This window comes from Pteropus medius, unplaced genomic scaffold (genome assembly GCF_902729225.1).
Source record: "Pteropus medius unplaced genomic scaffold, Ma_sr-lr_union100, whole genome shotgun sequence".
In the NCBI taxonomy this organism is placed as follows: Eukaryota; Metazoa; Chordata; class Mammalia; order Chiroptera; family Pteropodidae; genus Pteropus; species Pteropus medius.
This window is the reverse complement of record NW_024353908.1, coordinates 4,700,757-4,719,801: the sequence shown is the minus strand read 5'-3', so window position 1 is coordinate 4,719,801 and position 19,045 is coordinate 4,700,757. Positions and strand designations below refer to the sequence as shown.

Genomic DNA, 19,045 nt, shown 5'->3' with positions numbered 1-19,045 from the left:
AGCCCTAATCTTAGTCCATTGGGTTCTCCAGGCCCAAACCCTACGCGCTTTGGCAGGGTCTTTCTCTTTCTGGGATGCAAATGCAACAGACTCTTCAGGGACAGGTCTGTGTCCAGCCTCAGCCACACTGCTCTGCTTAATCTTCAAAAGGAAAAGTTGCTGCTCAGGTGAAGGGAATTTTGAATGGAGTGATGGGCCCTGGGTTGTGCAGGTCACTGGAGGAGTAGGAACAATTACCTGTTGAAGCATGAGGGCCTGCTGCTGCTGGAGGAGAACCTGGAGCTGCTGAGGGCTCAGCACTTGTTGCTGGAGGATCTGCTGCATTTGCTGGGGAGTGATAACTTGAGGTGTCATCATAGCCACTGACACGGGAACCTAGAACATTAATAAAGGATAAGTTAGAAGCCAGGAAATCGCACACACACACAGCCTCCCAGGTTCAGCGGCTGACTGTCATCAGCCTGCTTCAAGAACTGACCAATTTCCCATGCACAATGCATTTATCCAGAGGGAATGCAGCAACAAATCCCATTTAATTTATTATGGAGTTTATTTTAAGTAAAGAAAAAAGAAAACCTTGCAGCACTGACAGGTGTTCCAGGCAGTTTTTCAAGCACACAAGGACTAAAGGCTTAATAAATGCTATCTGGAGTTAGGTTAGAATGATCTCAATTTCTTATTAAGAATGAATTTTCAGTCACAATGAACTGTAGGGAGTTAATGCAAACTTGAATTTTGGTTTAGAGAAGTAGACAAATGGGAACCAATACCTTTGCAGCTGGAGCTAATATGATCCAGTTCCTCCATGGACTGTGATTTTAAGAACAATCAGGAATGCTTAGTCTTGTGGATAACTAAACCTTGGACGCACCTTCCGAACTTAAACACAAACCCTTCCTGTGATGCCTTTTACCCTTCCTTATTCACCCAGCATACAGATGTCTCAATTCTTTCATATTACGTGTGATACCATTAAAAGCCGCTTTCCATGACATTTCAGTGACAAACAGCTCCAGTGATGAACTTGATAGCATTTCATATTTGCAACTGTTAACACATTTCTGCACGGGCATCTCTGCAAGGAACCTGCACACAGTATCTGAAAGGATGATGTCTTGTTCAGATAAAACACTGACATTAAAATGACAGGCTGTCTTGGCCAAGGTTACACAAATTGTATTCAAGCGGATACCTAATGACAATGCTATGAATTCTGCAAGCTTTCTAGAATGTAATTTAGCTATTCAAAATAATCACTGCACTTGTGTTTAATTTGCAGACTACATGAGAACCATTTTGTCAGTCCCCGTAATACAAGAAGACTATTTCATGAAAAACCACCCCCCCAAATAAAAAGATAAGGAAAGAAAAAAAAAAAAACAATGAAAGAAAAGACAAAACCTGTATGTCTTCTAACAGTAATATTTAAGCATCTTACTTTTCTTTGGTTTCTAATCAAACATGTGACAGCAAGAAGCAAGAAGCAGTAAAGGATATACTTTGTTAAAAAGGATCTGCTGTCATCTCATGTATTACAATAAAAGGTAATAACATGTTTTGCACTTTGCCTGTGTGCCACTTAAAAAAAAAATCCGGCAGACAATAGCTGATCAGAAGATAAAAGAATTTAAAAATCTTTCAGGGGAACAGTAAGCAAAAGCAAGAAATGCAGTATTAATTTTATGTAACATAATGTCTTAATATGCAGTTTATCTTGACTTTTTCACATGATTTGTCCTGTCATTTGCATAGCAAGCTCTCATTCCTAATTTCACAGTCATTATGCACTGATGTCCCGATTTCTCGGCATCACTAATTTTGATGAACTAAAAATGGTTCCTGAAGGTCAGATTCATGTATAGTGAACACCCTCTACTGCTGTCAGCGGCATGTTTTGTGTGGGGGAATGTTTATGCGCAAGTTTTGCACTATTTGGAAAATACTACCTAGAACACTTGAAAAATTTCATTAACCCAACTCTGGAAGGTCATCAAGAAATTCTTCCTACTGCAGTGGCCTTTCAAGTGTAGATGTAGCTACACTGTAATTTAAAACAGATGGGACCGTCTGAATATTTTTATATGCAAACGGGGACAGATGTATATGAATAGATAAATCAACCTTTTAAAAAGATACTTTGTCACGTGAAATATCCCAGTGGTTAGAACACTGAACTTGGATTCAATCTAGGGCAAACACCAAGAAGACATTATCGAAACACCTAACCATTTATAAATTAATTACAATTAGTCGACTCTGTCCTTATATAGAAGAAATGTTTTAAACTTTTCAATATGTATTGGGTGCCAATCACTATCTATTGAGCTGCTAAAGCCAACATATCACAATAGAAGTTTACTTTTCCTGGAGTGTTGCATCATCATACAGGGAGGCTTGATTAAGCAAACAAAAGAACCATGTTTAAGGTTTCTTTTTTCCTCTGCTGTTTCTTGGACTGTGTACAATATAAATATTCTTGAGCCAAATTTCTGATGGTGATGAACAGGAAAACAGACAGGAATAGGGTGGTGTAAGATCTAAACTGGTGATGAACACGAAATTAACAGTGTAATAACAGAAATCATCATAGAAACAACCTCTTTGTAATTTTTTAAAAGAACTATGAAAAGGCTATGCTAGGAAGGGGGACGAGAGAACTTACAGGGAGTGATTGAAATGCCCTCTTATCTGGACTGGGGTGGTGGTCACTAAGATGAATATAATTGCCCAGATTCTTCCAACTATATACTTAAAATGAGTGCATTTTAATTGTATATACACTTCAATAAAATTAATTTTAAAAATTTAAAAAACTGACATATATAATTTTCAAACCCTTACATACAGCCAATAATTTAAATCTCCTTTTACCCTAGTTATTTATTCAACTTTTGTAGAAATGTTACAGAACATAAAAATGAGCTTAAGTCTCCTCCCTGCCCCCCTCCCCGTTTTGTTTTGTTTTTTTTTTTGCCTTTGGACATTCTGATGGAGGTGCTGATGAATTTTAAAACGCTTAAAGTAGCAGGCACAGCCAAAGGAAGGAAAGAGGCAAGAAGCCTGAGTAATCCTCCGGCCTGGTGATCAGTCTCTGAATAATCAGAAGTGGGCTATTATATCCTCATGGCCTTAACTTTGCTTTTACTATCTGAAACCACATTTTCACACCAGTTAGCGCTGAGCCTCCGAAGTAGACTTGAGCTTAATTTATAAATGTGATAAAACTGAGATTTCCCCAAAGTTTCTGCTCCAATGTGTCATGAATATAGGTTACGGAAAGCTTTAACAAACATAACCAAATGGACAGAAACCATTATGGGGTAGAAAACGGAAGGAAAAAAACAGAGCACGGTTTAAGGCTTTAAATAGTTAAGAATTATAGCCTACATATCCACTCCCTTAACGCCCAATGTCCAAGTTTTTCATGTAGCTAGTCCCTACTAATACTAGGAATCAAAGGGCACGCAGTACCAGCGAGAGGCTATTATAGCCCACACTTTATTGCCCATTACTACTGAGGTCATTAGCGGCAAGAGTGATTGTACCGGTCTTAACCTATTGATCACTGTAACTACTATCATTTAATCCTGTGTTGAATGTCTGGAAAGTGGCTAAAGGCACACAAGAGAGAGTGCTTTAGCTTTAGCTTTGAGAAATATGGCCAAAGCTTAGAAATTACACTTTGATTCATAAAATCTAGCCAGTGGTTTAAATCAATAGTATTTAAAACAGTCATGTAAGTTTTTAACCACAGTGCTCTAATATTTATGGGCTCCTCTTTGAGAGTATTCAGTCAAAACTAAACTTTTTCCCCTGATTCCATGCCATCTCCCTCACTCTCCTCTTGAGGAGGGGGCGGGGGGGAACCACATTAATTTCTGATGTTTTGTGTGCTACAGGGCTCACACCTTAAATTGGTGTTCAATCTAATTCTTGATTTCTTTCTCAAATGACAATTTAAATATAATGCAAAAAAATTATATCCCTGATACTGTAACTACCTTAACTGTTTGAGTATATAGAAATGAGTATGTTTTATGAGTTAACAATGAATCATAGAAGGCAATTTATGAAGAACTAGAATGATTCTGTCTAGCTGCCTTCAGGGATCAGAAATTCAAATTAAACTTCTGGCAGACATTTAAAGAATGCTAGCATACAAAACTGAATTTAAAAAACACACACAGTTAACACTCCTTAGTTGCGTTTCAAGAGGAAATCGTGAATTAAAACACACACACACACACACACACTCTCTCTCTCTCTCTCTCTCTCTCTCTCTCTCTCTCTCCATGAAACACTGTTGACTGATACCAACTGGGTGTGGCTGACCCCAGGTGTGCATAAACCTGCAAGAATGGCAGAAATACAGCCATTGTACACTGCTAGTGTGGGCCTGCTGCTACCTTCATACAGCAATTGGCAAAATGTCCTTAGCACTAACAAGTGCTGTTAAAAGCCCATATACTGCTGTATAAATTTTGCCTGATGCAGTTTTCTTTTACTTCAAAATGACTTCATATCACCTGAATGCTAGAAGACTATTAAAATGATAAGCTTCATTATTTTATTTTATTCCCAGTGGGAAAGGTAGGTGATGGGAAGGGCGGCTAAGTATAAAAAGCAAACAAATAAAAACACCCACAGAAACAACACAATTCTAATCTAGGAGACAATTGGAGGAATTGGGTGGGAGGGGAGATGATACAATATAAATACTGAAAATAACACGTTATCATTTTTTTGCTTTCTCTTTAGTTTACATTCACATTAACTACAAGTAAATACTGCCCGATATAACCAAACATAAATTTTGTACATTGGCATTTTCTCATAATTGCTGTGTGCACAAATAATAAAAATGAGTGGAAATATTTTAAATACAGTTTTATTTCCATTCATCTGGATTAATAATTAGAAACTATTTTTAATCTCTTCTTATTAACGACATCTATGTCCCAGAAAACTTGAGTCTCTTATAGACTTCAGGATGTGTTTGGATAACTGACCAGGTTAGGCAGTGTGACCTGGTTCATCATATAATAAGAGCAAAACAAATTAAATTAGAAGACTCCAGAACATCAAAACAAAACCAAAAAAAAAAAAAAAAAGAGGCTCCATTAAAAAAACAAATTATGCCAAATTTTATAATGACCACATAGAAGCTAGCCCATGCAGAAGTCACTGCCACTGCCCCCTGTGAAAGACAACAGTTTTCATAATTAATAAGCCAATGGATACAACTGATATATTGGCAAAGAGAAAAGTTAGGAAGCTTCTATTCATTCCCCATGGTATTTAGAAAGAACACACACAGACACACACACACACACACCATGATGCAAGGTAGCTGTATCACAGAGGAAAGAAAATATATTTCTGACATAATATTTCAGTCTTCAAAAAATAAAAAAAGCCTACTATTCATGTAGAAAGTATAATTCTGTTTCATTATGGAATTCTGCTTTTTGTATAACTCTTTTAGACTTAGCTATTTTGCCACAATACCGTACAAAGCACTAAGGCAGGTAATGGTTATTATATTAATGCAAAATCATCTAAGTAGTCAGTCATTAGCATAACTGTTCTCTCAGTAACAATACAACCACCTATTAAAATTTTAGAAAAAAAGGGCCTCTTTAAAATGCAATTAGCATTTCATTTTTTATCATTTTGTTTATTACATTCTATCAAGAAAGACTATCTTTCTTTCAGGAAGGATTGTATGACCAAGATTTGCCTGCCAATCAGGAGTTATTTCAGGTTATTAACCCTAATAAACAATCTCTAGCAAAGCTGAGTTCTTCTTTTGTCTTTAAATTTAAAAAAGTGGCAGAAATTCCTATTTGTTTACAGCAGAGGCATTAGTGGAACCTCAACTGCTCTCTTCTAACATTTCCCATGTACACAAGGTTACTCCACTAAGTGCCAGCGTAACTGTTTTAGCTCCAATAAATATCAGCTTCATTTGCATAAAAATGTACAGTTTACATAAATTAAATCGATTCTCCCACTAGCAATTGTTAAATAGAGGAAACAATGGAAGCTATATATGAAAATAATCATCCAATAAGCACTAATTTTTTCAACCTAGCAACTATTGTTATTATTTAAATCAAGAAAAATGCTACCTCTTTCCTCCCTCAATCTCTTTATCCTATAGGAGGGATAGAAAACAATTTAGTGCATGTGAATCAAAGCTGCTATGACATTTTATATTAACAACAATAACAACAAAAATCTTTTTTTTAAGTGCTGTAAATCAGAGGCGAGAACTATTTCTAGAGGGTACCTCAGAAAAGATTCTATCCACAGATTTTTAGCTCACGAAGAGAAAAGGAAGAGGCCCTGGCTAAGTAAGTTCTCTTAAATTGAAGCATTTCGCTCTTCAAAATTAGTCTTCAAAAATGAGGTAGCCACTATATCAATCTTGAGACACATACGCGATTAAAATAAGTAAAGATAACTTGTAGATACAATTCAAGATCAAAGGATAGTTAATTGGAGAAAAATAAAATGTTTACCTTTTGTCAATAAAATATTTTTTAAGTCTAAAAATTAAATGTATGGCTCTGCTTTCTTCACACTCTCACCGGTGTAGAAAATATAGGGAGCTTAACTGCATATATGCATTTCTTCCCATATTACTGAGATGCAAGGGGGAAGAAGAATTGGATTTAAACATGCAGGTTGGCAAAAATTCCATCATTCCAAAGTTGTATAAGGCCTTACTTAGGGTGCTGTCTCCTCTTTTTTCTTTTTTTCCCCCAGAATTACAACTTCAGTTTCTCAGGTTGTGCAGTTTCTCACGCCTATTTCCAACACCTTCACCTTATACATCACAGTTAAGCTAAGGGGTGAAAATTAGATTCTAATGAGAAAACATCAGTTGCTTCTTTGACAATCTTGCCATTCACTTATTCATTTCTAATGAAGGTAAAGCCCAACCAAAAAAGCTCCCTACATGTTAAAGGTCAAAATATGTTCAAAAATACTTAGTAAAATCCAGGCAAATGGGAAAGCTGTGAGGACCCGTCTCATGAAGTGGTGTGACAATTAAGAGTAATTGTACAAAAAGCCATCTTCAGGAGCAAGTAAAAGAAATTAAGCTGCCACAACTGTAACAGGTTAGATGGAAAAAAAAAAAAATCAAAATTTAATGTATTCTCCCTTGTGTCATCTTGTTTTGTCAAGACATCAAATAGAATTGGGAAGTACAAAATAACAAGCCCTTGAGAAATCAGAGAAGCCGACCTTTTTGATGTTGTTGATTTACCTTGTTCTCAGTTATTTGAACAATGATGTTTCAGATTTAAGGGCAAGATAAAGCTTAAAAATTAAAACATGATACCAAGGTATTCTAAAAAAAGTGTACCATAACATTTAGCTTGCATCTTCATGCTTTTAACCGGATTTGAAAATGAGGCACAATGCATGTGCTCGCTACTCATTTTTCTCATTAATTTCTCTTCAAACAACTGCCAGGTTGGAAGAGGGATTCGGAGAAGATTATTCCTACAATCCTAAAGCAGAGGCCCAGTTTAGCTCTTTCCAGATAATTCTGCACTAGATTGTTTAGCTAAGTGGTACCTGAGGTTTTTGTTTTGTTTTTTTAATTAAAGAAAATAAATCTAAATTTTATGAGAGAAAACAGTATTGTACAGTCTGAAATGACCAAAACGAATGTCCAGAAAATTCATGCTGTTTCCAAGAAGAGAAACCTTTCACTAAACAAAAACAAATTCAGCTTAGGGAGTTAAGACTAACCCCAAATCTAGCCAGGCAGGCACACAAAAAGCTACACTCTTCTTTTGCCCCAAGAGATCTACAGCACATCAGCAACATAACTCCTAGACTTACATGAGATATTGTGTACAAACACATCCAAAATTAGTATATCACAAGATAGCTCTCAATTTTTTATATGCAGATAGCCTCTTCTATTACAGAATACATATGATCCAAAACATGCAGTAGTTAAAAACACGTTTAAAAGGCACTAAAAGTAAATAACCCAGTATTTCCAAGCACCAGCATTTGTAAAACTTGGACTAGTAACTATTTAATGATTATAACTCCTCGTTGTGGAATTCATATTTTAACATGTAACACACGCAGGCAAGATTTATGTATTTATTTAATTCTACCTTCTCTCATCATCTGTTGCTGCATTATCCCTTGCTTAAATCACAAAGAACTACCTGAAGTGGATTCTAACTAGCTATTACATTTGTCTAGCTACTAAGAGCACAGTTTTAAGTTTCTCTTTAGTGATGTTCACCTACAACTAAACCACATAACAAAATGAATTTCTCCAACCTTCTTTTTTGCCAGTTCAAATTTCACTCAAATTTTACTTCAAGCTGAGAAGCTGGTCACAATAGTCTCTCGATTGTCTCAGAAACACGCTAACTCAAAGACACTTCTGCCACATTAGCCAAGATAAATCCGGAATTTATTGCTTTTAATTAATCTGGATTTTAATTTTCCTGTATTTTGTAAATGTGTGGAGGTTGGCTGAAAAGTTGCAGAACTGGTCAGTGTCACGAAAGAGTTTATCTTCAAGTGACAGGCCCTGACAACGTGCAAGTATAAGGCAGCGATGGTGAGGGTTTTGTTTTTGAGATACACTTAACTACAAACAAAAAAAAAAAAAAAAATTCAAGCCAACCATTCCTATCACAAGCTTTCTGATGATTTATGATTTACCAACTGAGCAAGGTTACGCAACACTGCATGCCTTTAGATGCATTATTTCAGCTAGTTGAGATTTAATTAAGATCACAGCCTCTAAAAATCCCTGTCAAATGAAAATTCAGAGAAGACAATACACTATATACCCTCATGCAGAATGTTTCCAATCCATCCCCTGGAAAAATATGAGTTAATCCACATTTCTAAGGCTGTAGACAAAAGTTCACTAATTTTGTTTTCTTTTGACACTTAAATTGTTTTCTATTATATGTCATGAGATCATTCCCTTCCAGGGAGGGAAGAAAAAAATCGAGAGTGAAACACGTTACAGAAAATGCACTTGACATTATTATCTGACATTATCATAGCTTAGCTATGATGTCATCACATTTTCATATAATCAGCCCATGCTTAGAAGATTTTCATTTAATGAAATATGTTTATTTAAAAACACAACACAAACGAGAAGGCTACCTTCCCTGAATTACTCGGATTAAATAATTGACATGTTATGTTTCTCATTTCCTTAACTGATCAACTTTTTATCAGATGAACTGCACATCTGAGTAAGAAAGAAAGTTCTCCGGGCAAATAGAATATAAAGCCCACTACTTTCATTCTATAAGTAGTTCTTAGGGTTAAAGAAAATATAAAATAGTTTTATTCTCACAGATTAGTATTGACCTATGCATTTTTATTATAGAAAAAATTTATAATCATGTGGCCCTTTACCTAGTGCAATGTATTTTTATTCACATCATGCTAATATTTAGTTGCTTATCTCATGCCTTAGAAATGACAGGTGCTTGCAGTCTTGCTCTTGACAGGCCACTACACAAATAACTGTCTTGCCTGAAAGGGCTAATGCAGTACTAATGAACAATAAATCAACTTTGATTATCAAGTGTCAGCCCAATCCGTTTTCAGTTCAGCTCTATCACATCCCAGAGTAAGTCAGCCACTGTCTCTGGGTAGGCAGTCTGTATTTTGGTTTCATTTTCATACACTTTTCATTGAAATGTGTCAGGCAGCTACAAAGGGTCACATAAGATAGTAGATCCTTTTTCAATTTACGCAAAGGGTATCAATTAGAAGAAAGCGCTTCTGTCTTCATTTGGTTTACTTAGTGATGAGTCAACATTCGAGAAAATTTTTAAACATCAGCAAAACATCAAAAACTAAACTAAAATCTTCATGTGATCATGTTTGAGGTCTTTGACAATGACATGCTAGCTTGAACACTTTACCACATAAACCACCTTTGACTGCACATACACATTCCTCTTGGAAAATCTATTACAAACAAACGAACAACAACAAAAAGGAATATGGGGTCGCTTCTAAAATAAAATTAAAAAAACTTCACTTGACTTAACAACAAAAAAATTGGCTTCTTTAACACTGACTTCCTAATGATAAAATAAATGTAACTTATTTTTTTCTTAAGCAGATTAGTCACTGATAGTATGATTCACATTTCCTGTTATCAGGCTTAATTTTTCCCCCAAATGTGTCACTTTCAGAATGTTGGAATCTATGGAAATTAGATGATTTGCATTTTTAAATTGGCTTGATTAGAACATTTGGTCTGTGTGGACAAGAATATAAAATGACTAGATATTTTACCTATCACTGGCAGGCCTTGAAGGAGTTAATCCCAAAGAGGAAGAGCCTATACATACTTTGCTCTAAAACTTTACCACCCATTTCCTAAAGATCCCCTTCTTCCCATAACAACACTTGAGGGAGAGGGGGAAAGTCTCCTTTTCACTGACCGTCTTTCAGTTTTGACAGTTGAGTTGGCTACATTCAGATGGGAGTAACCTGCGGCAACTCCTCAGTCGGCTGCGCGTCCTAACCCAAACCCAACTCGCTACTTAATTAACCAGCAAAGTAACACAACAGAAGCTGAGGTTCCCCAACCTGCCAGAGTGTCCCCTTACAGCCTGCCTGGGTGTGGGGCTTTATCCTGCCCCCCTCCCCCCGCCCCACTGAATGTGAACTCTTTCAATTTGAACAGTTAAGCTGAAAATAGCCTAGACAGATATAGAAACACACTATCAGAAGTAAAGAAACATCCACAGGGGTTACACTGAGATGGAAGGCTCCTTGTATATTTCACACGCTCTGAAAGTGACATAAATCACACCCCAGATACGTCCCCGGAATAGAGCGATGGCGAGGGCTTTACCAAAGTGGCTGCGTGAAGGCCAGACCAGCAGAAAATGAATCGCAAACGAAAAGGAGAGAGCGAGAGCGAGAGAGCAACACACAGCCAGGACTTCCTCCAACTCTCAACTACACCCCACCCAAGAACATTTAAAAAAAAAAAGAGCGGGGGTGGGGGGATGTCTCTCTCCAGGACCCACAGGCCTGTAGCTCCTTCTTCCCACCCCTCCACTCCCTCCTCCGCCTCCACTTCCAGAGCTCAACTCCCACCCAAGTTGGTAAACAGCAACTGTTATTTTTTAAAAAGACTCAACTTAGAAACACTCGGGCGCTCCTGCCTTCCCCAGCGAGGCCCCAGGAAGCTGGCACCGCGGAGCCCGGGGAAGGAGAGCAGAACGGCAAAGATCAATCGTAGGGACCAACCTGACACTCTCCATGTAGCCGCCAGGCGCGCGGAGCCGGCTCGGGGCGCCGGCGCGGGCCGGGCGTGGGGTCCGGCGGCCTCGGCGTGCAGGCGGACTGCACGCGCGCAGGGGCGCTCCGGCTCGCGGGCTGACAAGACGCGCCGCGCCGCGCCCACCCGCCCCGCCCTGCTCCACCAATCACAACCCGCCTCTAAACACCCCGCGCCGCGCCGCGCCGCGCCCCACACAATGGGCTCCGCGGCCCGCTCCCCGCTCCCGCGCCCCGGCCCCCTCCGCGCGGCAGGTGAAATCACGCTCTGGTGCAATCCTGCTTTTGTCTCTAGAGCAACTCCACTTAATTGCTGTTAACCCTTTGACCCGCCTCTGGCTGACGTCTGGGAAGCCGGGCACCGCGCGCATCTCCCCTCCGGCCGGGGCTGACGGTTTGGGGGTTTTGGTCGGGTTGCGTGTTTGTTTCGTCTTGGAAACTGATAGAGAGTTGTCCTAACCTTTCGGAGAAACCCGAGAGGCAAAGGAAGGGAAGCCGCGCGCCCGGCGCACACCGGGCTGCTCAGAGCAACTGTTTAGACTCGGAAGGGGATGCGGGGCTCAGAGAAGCGCTTTCCTCGAAAACGGCCTTTGCAAGAGAACTTTCGCTTCACGTCGATGGTTTAACAAAGCTTTGGCCTCTTTACCCACCCACCCACCCACCCCTTTTTCTTTACAAGAGTCGGGCTCGCCAAAGTGTGCTTGTGCGGGTAGAGGAAAACTACCCCGACACAGGGGCTGAAATAAATAGCCAAACGTGCCTCGTCGCTGAACCAAGCTACTTCCCCTCGAGAACGACAGCTGCTAAAGAAAGCATCTGACACACGTTCGCTAAGAAATAATTCTTTAAATTCCTTTCTTATTTATACAAAAACAGCAACAAAAGCTACTCTAGATAAGTACTTTAACATGACCTCTATAAGAAACAGCCGCTGCTCTTTAATGCTATTTAAAGCTGAGTACACTGTGTGTGTGGTTTTTTTTTTTTTTTTTTAAGTCACCAATATGCTAAACTCTGTTGGCTCAATTGGCACGATTTAGGTGCCAGGTTAACTTAGTCAATTTCGGCAGCTCTAGAAATCACCTCTATTTACTACCCTTACATTTAGAGAGAAACTTATTGGCCTATACTTAAAACATTTTTATTTCTTAAAAATTCAAGGAAAAGAAGTAGTGACATTAATGATTACCTATTTTCTTTCAATTTAAAAAGAAAGGCCACAAATCCGAACCCAGTAATTCCAGTATCACTTGAAAGTATTTTTCCATCTGAGGTGTTAATGCAGGTTACTACAAACCAGAAAGCATATTGATAAAACTTCCAATCAAACAAATGCTTGAATTTCAATAAGGTCAGCAGGGAAGCAGACTATTCTCCCATTAGTCTGGCTGCAAAAGAGACAAAAGCGCCAGTTGATTATCAACTTATGATCGGATGTTAAATGAGTGCAGCACAGATCCCTCTCCACCCTAAAGTGTTTTTGTGTCAGGTAACAAATTTATTAATGGAATTTCTCAGGTCACAAAAATGTGACCCCACCTTCTCATGAATATTCAATAGAGAACCAAGGGCATTCTTTTTTGGGGGGAGAAGGGCCTTAAATCTGCCAGAATTTACCATGAAATCAGTAGAGTTCTGATTCTTAAAGAGACAAGGCACTCCTTTGGGAGGAGCTGGCAGGGCCCCAAAGACAGGAAATAAAAATATAGGAAGTTCTCTTCAACCAATGCACACTGATAAAGTGGAAATGGCTATTTCAAACAACACGTGATTTTTTTCAAATTAAAATTATTTTAAGATTTAATGTAATGTCTATGAACAAAATTGGAATGCACTTTGAACAATTCATTTTTTTTTAAAGACAAGCCCTTTGTGAGGCAGCCATAAAACGCACGCATGCTTTACAAGTTTGGACTACCTCCTTTGTAGGTTAGTGTTTATCAGCTAATAGTCTCCAGAAATATCAAAACAAACAATAAACAAACAAACAAGCAAACAACATTAGAGAGGCTTATGACCCAGCTGTGGAAATGAGCCTTACACAAAATAATTAGAGAGTGATGCAATGCAACAGTTACACAAGTACTGAATTGCATGATGGTGGCTCTAAGCACATGGGACCACAGAAAAGGGGGGAGAGATCAGTGGGAACGGGAGATGTCAGGGAAGACCCCTTGGGAGGCTGTGTTTAAAGAACTGATGGTTGGATAAAGGGGAGGTGACAATATAGAGAAGGAAGTGGCTTAGCAAGCTAACTCAGATGCCACCTGGAGCCATCCCTGCCCTCTCTCCAAACATGACACGGTGACTCAAAGACAACTTCTAGGCAAGGAAATGCACCACCAGTGATAAACCTGGATAAGTTGTATATGCCCCAGCCATTCTGATGAATTCTGGACTCTCAGCATCCCCTTCCATGTGGTTCGATTGACCTGCCCTGTTCTTGGGATTCAGTGAGAACTGGAACCTCCCAACACTGGACTACAATATAAAATGTAAAACATACAGTGATTTACAAAACTTAGTTAATGCCATTTATCCATTACTATGACTGACAGGTTATTTTTAAAATGCTGCATTTGAAAGGCCAAAAAAAAAGGGGGGGGTATTTTTTTGGATTGTGAGGGCTTTAGAATGGGTTACTCAGCCATAGAGTCTCATTTAGTTTTCAAAACTTGAACAGAAATTGCAACCCCCATTTTACAGAGGATGAAACTGAGGTTCGGAAGGGCAAAGTGATTTTTTTTTTCATCCAAGAATCAAACACACCTAGCACCACAGGTCCCAATGGGGAGCAGAGGCAGATACTGAATAATTACAGAAAAAGAGAGCCCATGATAATATAAAATGAATACCTGGGGGTGGGGTGAGGGTGGGAGAAGGCTAATGTTTAAGGAAGAGTGAGGGAAATGCTAAATACTGTACTTAAAGTATTTTTGATGCCCACATCCTAACACCTACAAAAGATACAGCCCTTGTTCAAACATCACATATTAAGAAACCTATCAGTTGCTAAATGAGTCCATTGTGCAGCGGGCTGTGTACTTAAGAACAGATTACTATGATCCCACACCAAACTCAAACCACCAAATAACACACCTGGGACTAAAATCATGTATTATATTTGGTTCTGCTGAGCCTTAGCCTTGAATGCAGAAGAAAGTGAAAGGTTTTACTGCCCATTCAGAGCTGAGAATGGAGATAAGGTGTAATTTAAAGGAAGAGTAAGAAGGAGCGTGTCTTGTCAAGACATTATTCCCGCACACTGAAGAATGGCACAGCAGCAAAGGAGGCACCAGCAGTGGTGCCTGGCCCACGTGGTCCTCACCTCCAACTGAGGTTCTGTTTTTGTCAGAAGCTGCTTGGAAATAACCAAAGAAAGACACGTGAATGGACACTGTCTCACACATTTCTAGCAGCATCAAGAGCGGGAGACCTACCCAGATAAAGTCAGTTTAGGTACCAGGTTCTCATATGAAATAACTGTAGTTTCTGTTGTAGGAAAGTTGATCTGTCAGAGTCAGTGAAATAAAAACTGATGAACATTTTGATGGGTCAAAAAATCAACTGCATGATGAGAGGCCAAGACCTTAATTCAATTCTCCATCTTCTTCCAAACAACACTTGCATTAACACTTCTTTCCTCTCCCTTTTCCAATTAATTTAGTGGAGTACCCTGAACATATTCTGAAATGACAGAACTTAAAGAGATCTGACCAACTGATTCTGTGCTACAGAGAACGTGCTGACACAATGGGAATTCAAAATTCAGGCCCCTTACTCCAGAGTAAAGAGCTTGAAGGCCTTCCCAGGACAGCAAGTGTCTCCAGAGGGAGCACTGCTTTAGTATTTCTGGCATCTCCGAAGACCACCAACCCGCAGCCAATTAGAGTTACTAAATTGCAACAGCAATACCCGATTCTTAAGATCTGGGCATTTGTCTCTAAGGAGCTGCTATTCCTTCTTGATTTAAGTGGTGCTTTTACTTAAAAATATAAATTAATACATCATCCATCTACAGAGAGCTAAGGCAGTTAGCTCAATATTGATATTGTTTATGTCGCTGTTATGTCTGTGTTGACAATGAAGCTAATTATGCTTTTTTTTTTTTCCCTCTGTGCCTGCTTGGCCAAGGGAAAAGACTGTTATAGATCCTCCCTGTTATACAGAAGTTTAAATTTCTTGTTATGACATCCTCTCAATTGCCATTAGCACTCTCCCCTCCCCCCAGCACTAACTCTAAATGTAAAGACATTTATAAAACGTCAATGGTAAACAAAATCATGTATGGAAAAGAAAACAGCAACAGTTTGTCCTGACTCTACATCTGACTGACAATAACAAATTACTCTCTCATTTATGATAAAGCTATATAATTCCTTGTTTTAATATAATATAAAATGTGTTACAGAACTGCTTCTACCATAAAGTTAGAGCAGATTACATTGAAGTGCACAAAGTTCTCAAAAAGGTACATGTTTTAAGGAAGGAAATCATTTCCCAAACAGCTTTATCCTTCAGATATCGGAAAAAAGAATCAGCACCACAATCAAGTGTGAGTCCTTATTTTTCCTCCAAAGAATGACAGCATTTATGGCATACCCACATGCAAACCCTTGATTTTAAGTATAAGCAGAACTCGGTCACTGAAGGGGGAAGAAAAGATGGCTCTTGGGGGATGAAACTGTATTTGAATTTTTTTTTTAACTTTTGATTATGGAAATTGCTGAATATGAGATAAAGGTAACTGGCCACCTTTGTTTAGTAAAGTCAGCTTTTTTGGAGACCTGTCCTGTGCAGCAGACTTGTGAAGAGGCAAAGGGATCCTGTTCCAGCTTGCCCTCTGAACAATGCTCACAGGTTTGCCTCCCATGCAACGTCACCCTCCTGTGACCCTAATTTGACACACCCTCATGTCAAAACCTTCTTTACGCCTGCCCTCTGCTGGCAAACCAGCCAGGATTAGGAAATTTCAACTACCTCAACTTATTCGAAAGACAACTTTTAAAAGCTGGAGAGAGAAAGGACACGTAATGAACTGTTAACTGGAATATATAAATTAAGACACTTAAAAAAATGGGGGAGGGGCGCCGCTAGTGAAATATGGCACTTTTAATGTAAAAACGCACATTCGTCTATTCTATTGCCTGCTTGCGCACAGCACAGGAGTGCCAAGCTCTATATTTTAGCTTGCCTAAGAGAACAACCTGTATTATGTTGGGCATCTTGCCTTCTCTTTTGCTCACTCTCCGGGGAAAGCATGTCGGCGCATTTTCAATAAAACACCTTCTTAGCAGTAAAGGGCCACTGTTCCCATTTCAATGGTCCCTAAGGTTTCATGATACAGTATATTTAACTGACTCGCAGCTCAAGTTTTCCTCTGGCATTCATGAGATCCACATAAAGGGGAGGGGGTAAAAAAGCAGAAGAAGAGCTTTTACCTATCCTTTGTTGAAGTAAGAAAACAGTTAACTTTGAAACTGATTAGCTGGCATGGCTTACACAAAACAACAGGATGCGCTCCCGTGCCCTCTCTCCACTGCAGGAACCCTCTGCACACACTTTTGGGCAGGCGCGCCAGCAGAAGGGCTCTAGCATTAAGCGGGAATTTTCCCCGCAGCAGCACCATGCTGGGGGTATGTGTGTGTGTGGGGGGGTATATAACGGTGCAAGTCATGTCAGTGTCAATGGGAAGAACCAGGCCTTACAAATCCCCGCATACCATTTCAAAAATATATCTCCAAGACGGGAAAATGAAGCTTAGCAGTTGCAACCTCAAAAGCATTCAGGAAGTAGCACTCTTGACAGCGCTTTAGATGCCGAGTAAATGCTCTTAAAAAGAACACCCAATCCAACCGACAATAAATCTTACACTGGGGAAGCCCGTGCAGGCTGTGGAATCCCCTCCAAAGATAATTGCCTTCCTCACTGTGTGGCATAGAAACTGCTACACAGAAAACATTTTCTGGGGCCCTGTAGCTCTCTATGAATTTTCTTTCCTTAACAGTCACCAATCTCACACGTACGTGTGCGCACACACATGCACACCCCAATCTTTAAGAACAACCATATAAAAATCCAAAAATTTGTCTTCGTTTGTAGAGAAGTTATCAGGCTAGTTCTCGGGGGTCAGGGGATGGAAAGGCGGGCTAGGCAGAGAGGATATGTGTAGGCACTCAGGAACAGAATCTGCAGCGAGCTGCGCAACCCTCCGTCTCCACTTCCCACTCTGAAGGCTCATGTGGTTTCCAAACAGTTCCAAAGTGGGATTCACCAAACAGACATAAAAAGGTAGGCAGAGCTTTTCCAGTCCTAAGTGGTCTTGAGCAGTGCCTGTTTAACCCCAAGATGATGCAAGAGTACTAGATACGACTTTGTTATGAATTAATAGAGTGTGGGCAAGTCACTTCGCCTCTCTGAGCCTACACACTTTACCTAAACAAAGAGAAAGGTGGCAGAGATAGTCTCTATGGTTTCTTTAATAAGAAGAAGAAGAAGAAAGAAGAAGAAAGGAGGAGGAGGAGGGAAGAGGTGGGAGGAGGAGCAAGAGGTGGGAGGGAGGAGGAGGAAGAAGGGAGGAGGAGGAGAAGGAGGAGGAGGAGGAGAAGAAGAAGAATAGAACTGTCATTACCGATGGCTTTTTATGTACCAGGTACATACTTCTACTAGCAGAGGACTAATCTCTATGTATTTTCTTTCTTACAATTAAGGTCCTATATAAAACTTCCAGGAATATAGTTAAAAAAAATAAACAGGGTTTTAGAGCTCAGGGTTCTTGGACACTATTATCATGTCAACAGTAAGTCAGGAAACAAAGAGAGGAAGAAAAAAAAAAAGGTTTTTAGAAAATTCTAAAGCCCAACAACTTGTGGGCCATAGAATAAGTCACATAATGTATTTTAAGTCTTGGTGGATTGAGCTGGGGCCTCGGGTGAGGATTCTAAAACTACCTGACTTCTAAACATGTTTATGTTCTTTGTCCTTGTGATTTTTTCCTTTTCTTTAACTATCAAAGTTCTTCTCTCTTTCTACTATGCCTGCTCCCACCAAAGTGATTTCCTGAATTTCTGGTCCTACCTCCCAAGCCCTTCTCCTGCTTCTGTCTGTTTCATTTTAGAAAGGAGAGAGGAAAGTAGATAGTTTTATACATCAGATGGCTACTGGAGGTGGTGGCATTTCCATTTCAGGTTGAAGTCATAGGTAATGTTTAAGTTGGACTGCAAAAGAAATGTGAAAGGAAGCATAGTATCTCAGAGGTATCAGACTCCTTCTGAGACCTAATAATTCTTGTCTTGAGAAATTACATACAGCAAAGTATATAGTCTAGCTTGCAGGCCAATTATTTATTTATTTATTATTATTTTAAATGGCATTTCCTCTTTAAGAAGAAAAGCAGCAGATGGAGCAGAAAGCTTTCAGGTCATATAGAACTTCCCTCTTTTCAAACAACTAAGGCATTGTGTTTGCACAATAGAAGGAATGTCTAATTGATCTTAATTAAATTCAGCGATGTCCAATTTTTGAGATGGGTCAGGACACATCTATGTAATGTCACAACCCAACAGGCTAGACCTTTGAAATCAGGGAGCTCTGTGGTTAGCTGTTCTCTGACACCCTTTTTCATCCATTCACTATCCCACTAACTTTTTCTACCCTCCAACTTTCTTCTCTCTACTTCAAGCTACTCCTGACTTCTTCCTGGCTTAGCACACACCGTGTAACAACAAGA

General features: G+C 39.5%; 1 protein-coding gene across 9 annotated transcripts in view; it reads right to left on the bottom strand.

The window, feature by feature from the left end:
- FOXP1 (forkhead box P1) overlaps window positions 1-19,045 on the bottom strand; it is a 361,699-nt gene that overhangs the window by 86,470 nt on the left and 256,184 nt on the right. For 8 of the 9 annotated variants that reach the window (XM_039851676.1, XM_039851681.1, XM_039851680.1 and 5 more), the window contains one exon: window positions 238-375. In XM_039851676.1, coding sequence (XP_039707610.1) covers window positions 238-375 — 138 coding nt within the window. Of the gene's footprint in view, window positions 1-237; window positions 376-11,286; window positions 11,416-19,045 lie in introns of those variants that run through there. The other variant, XM_039851684.1, reaches the window with a different exon arrangement.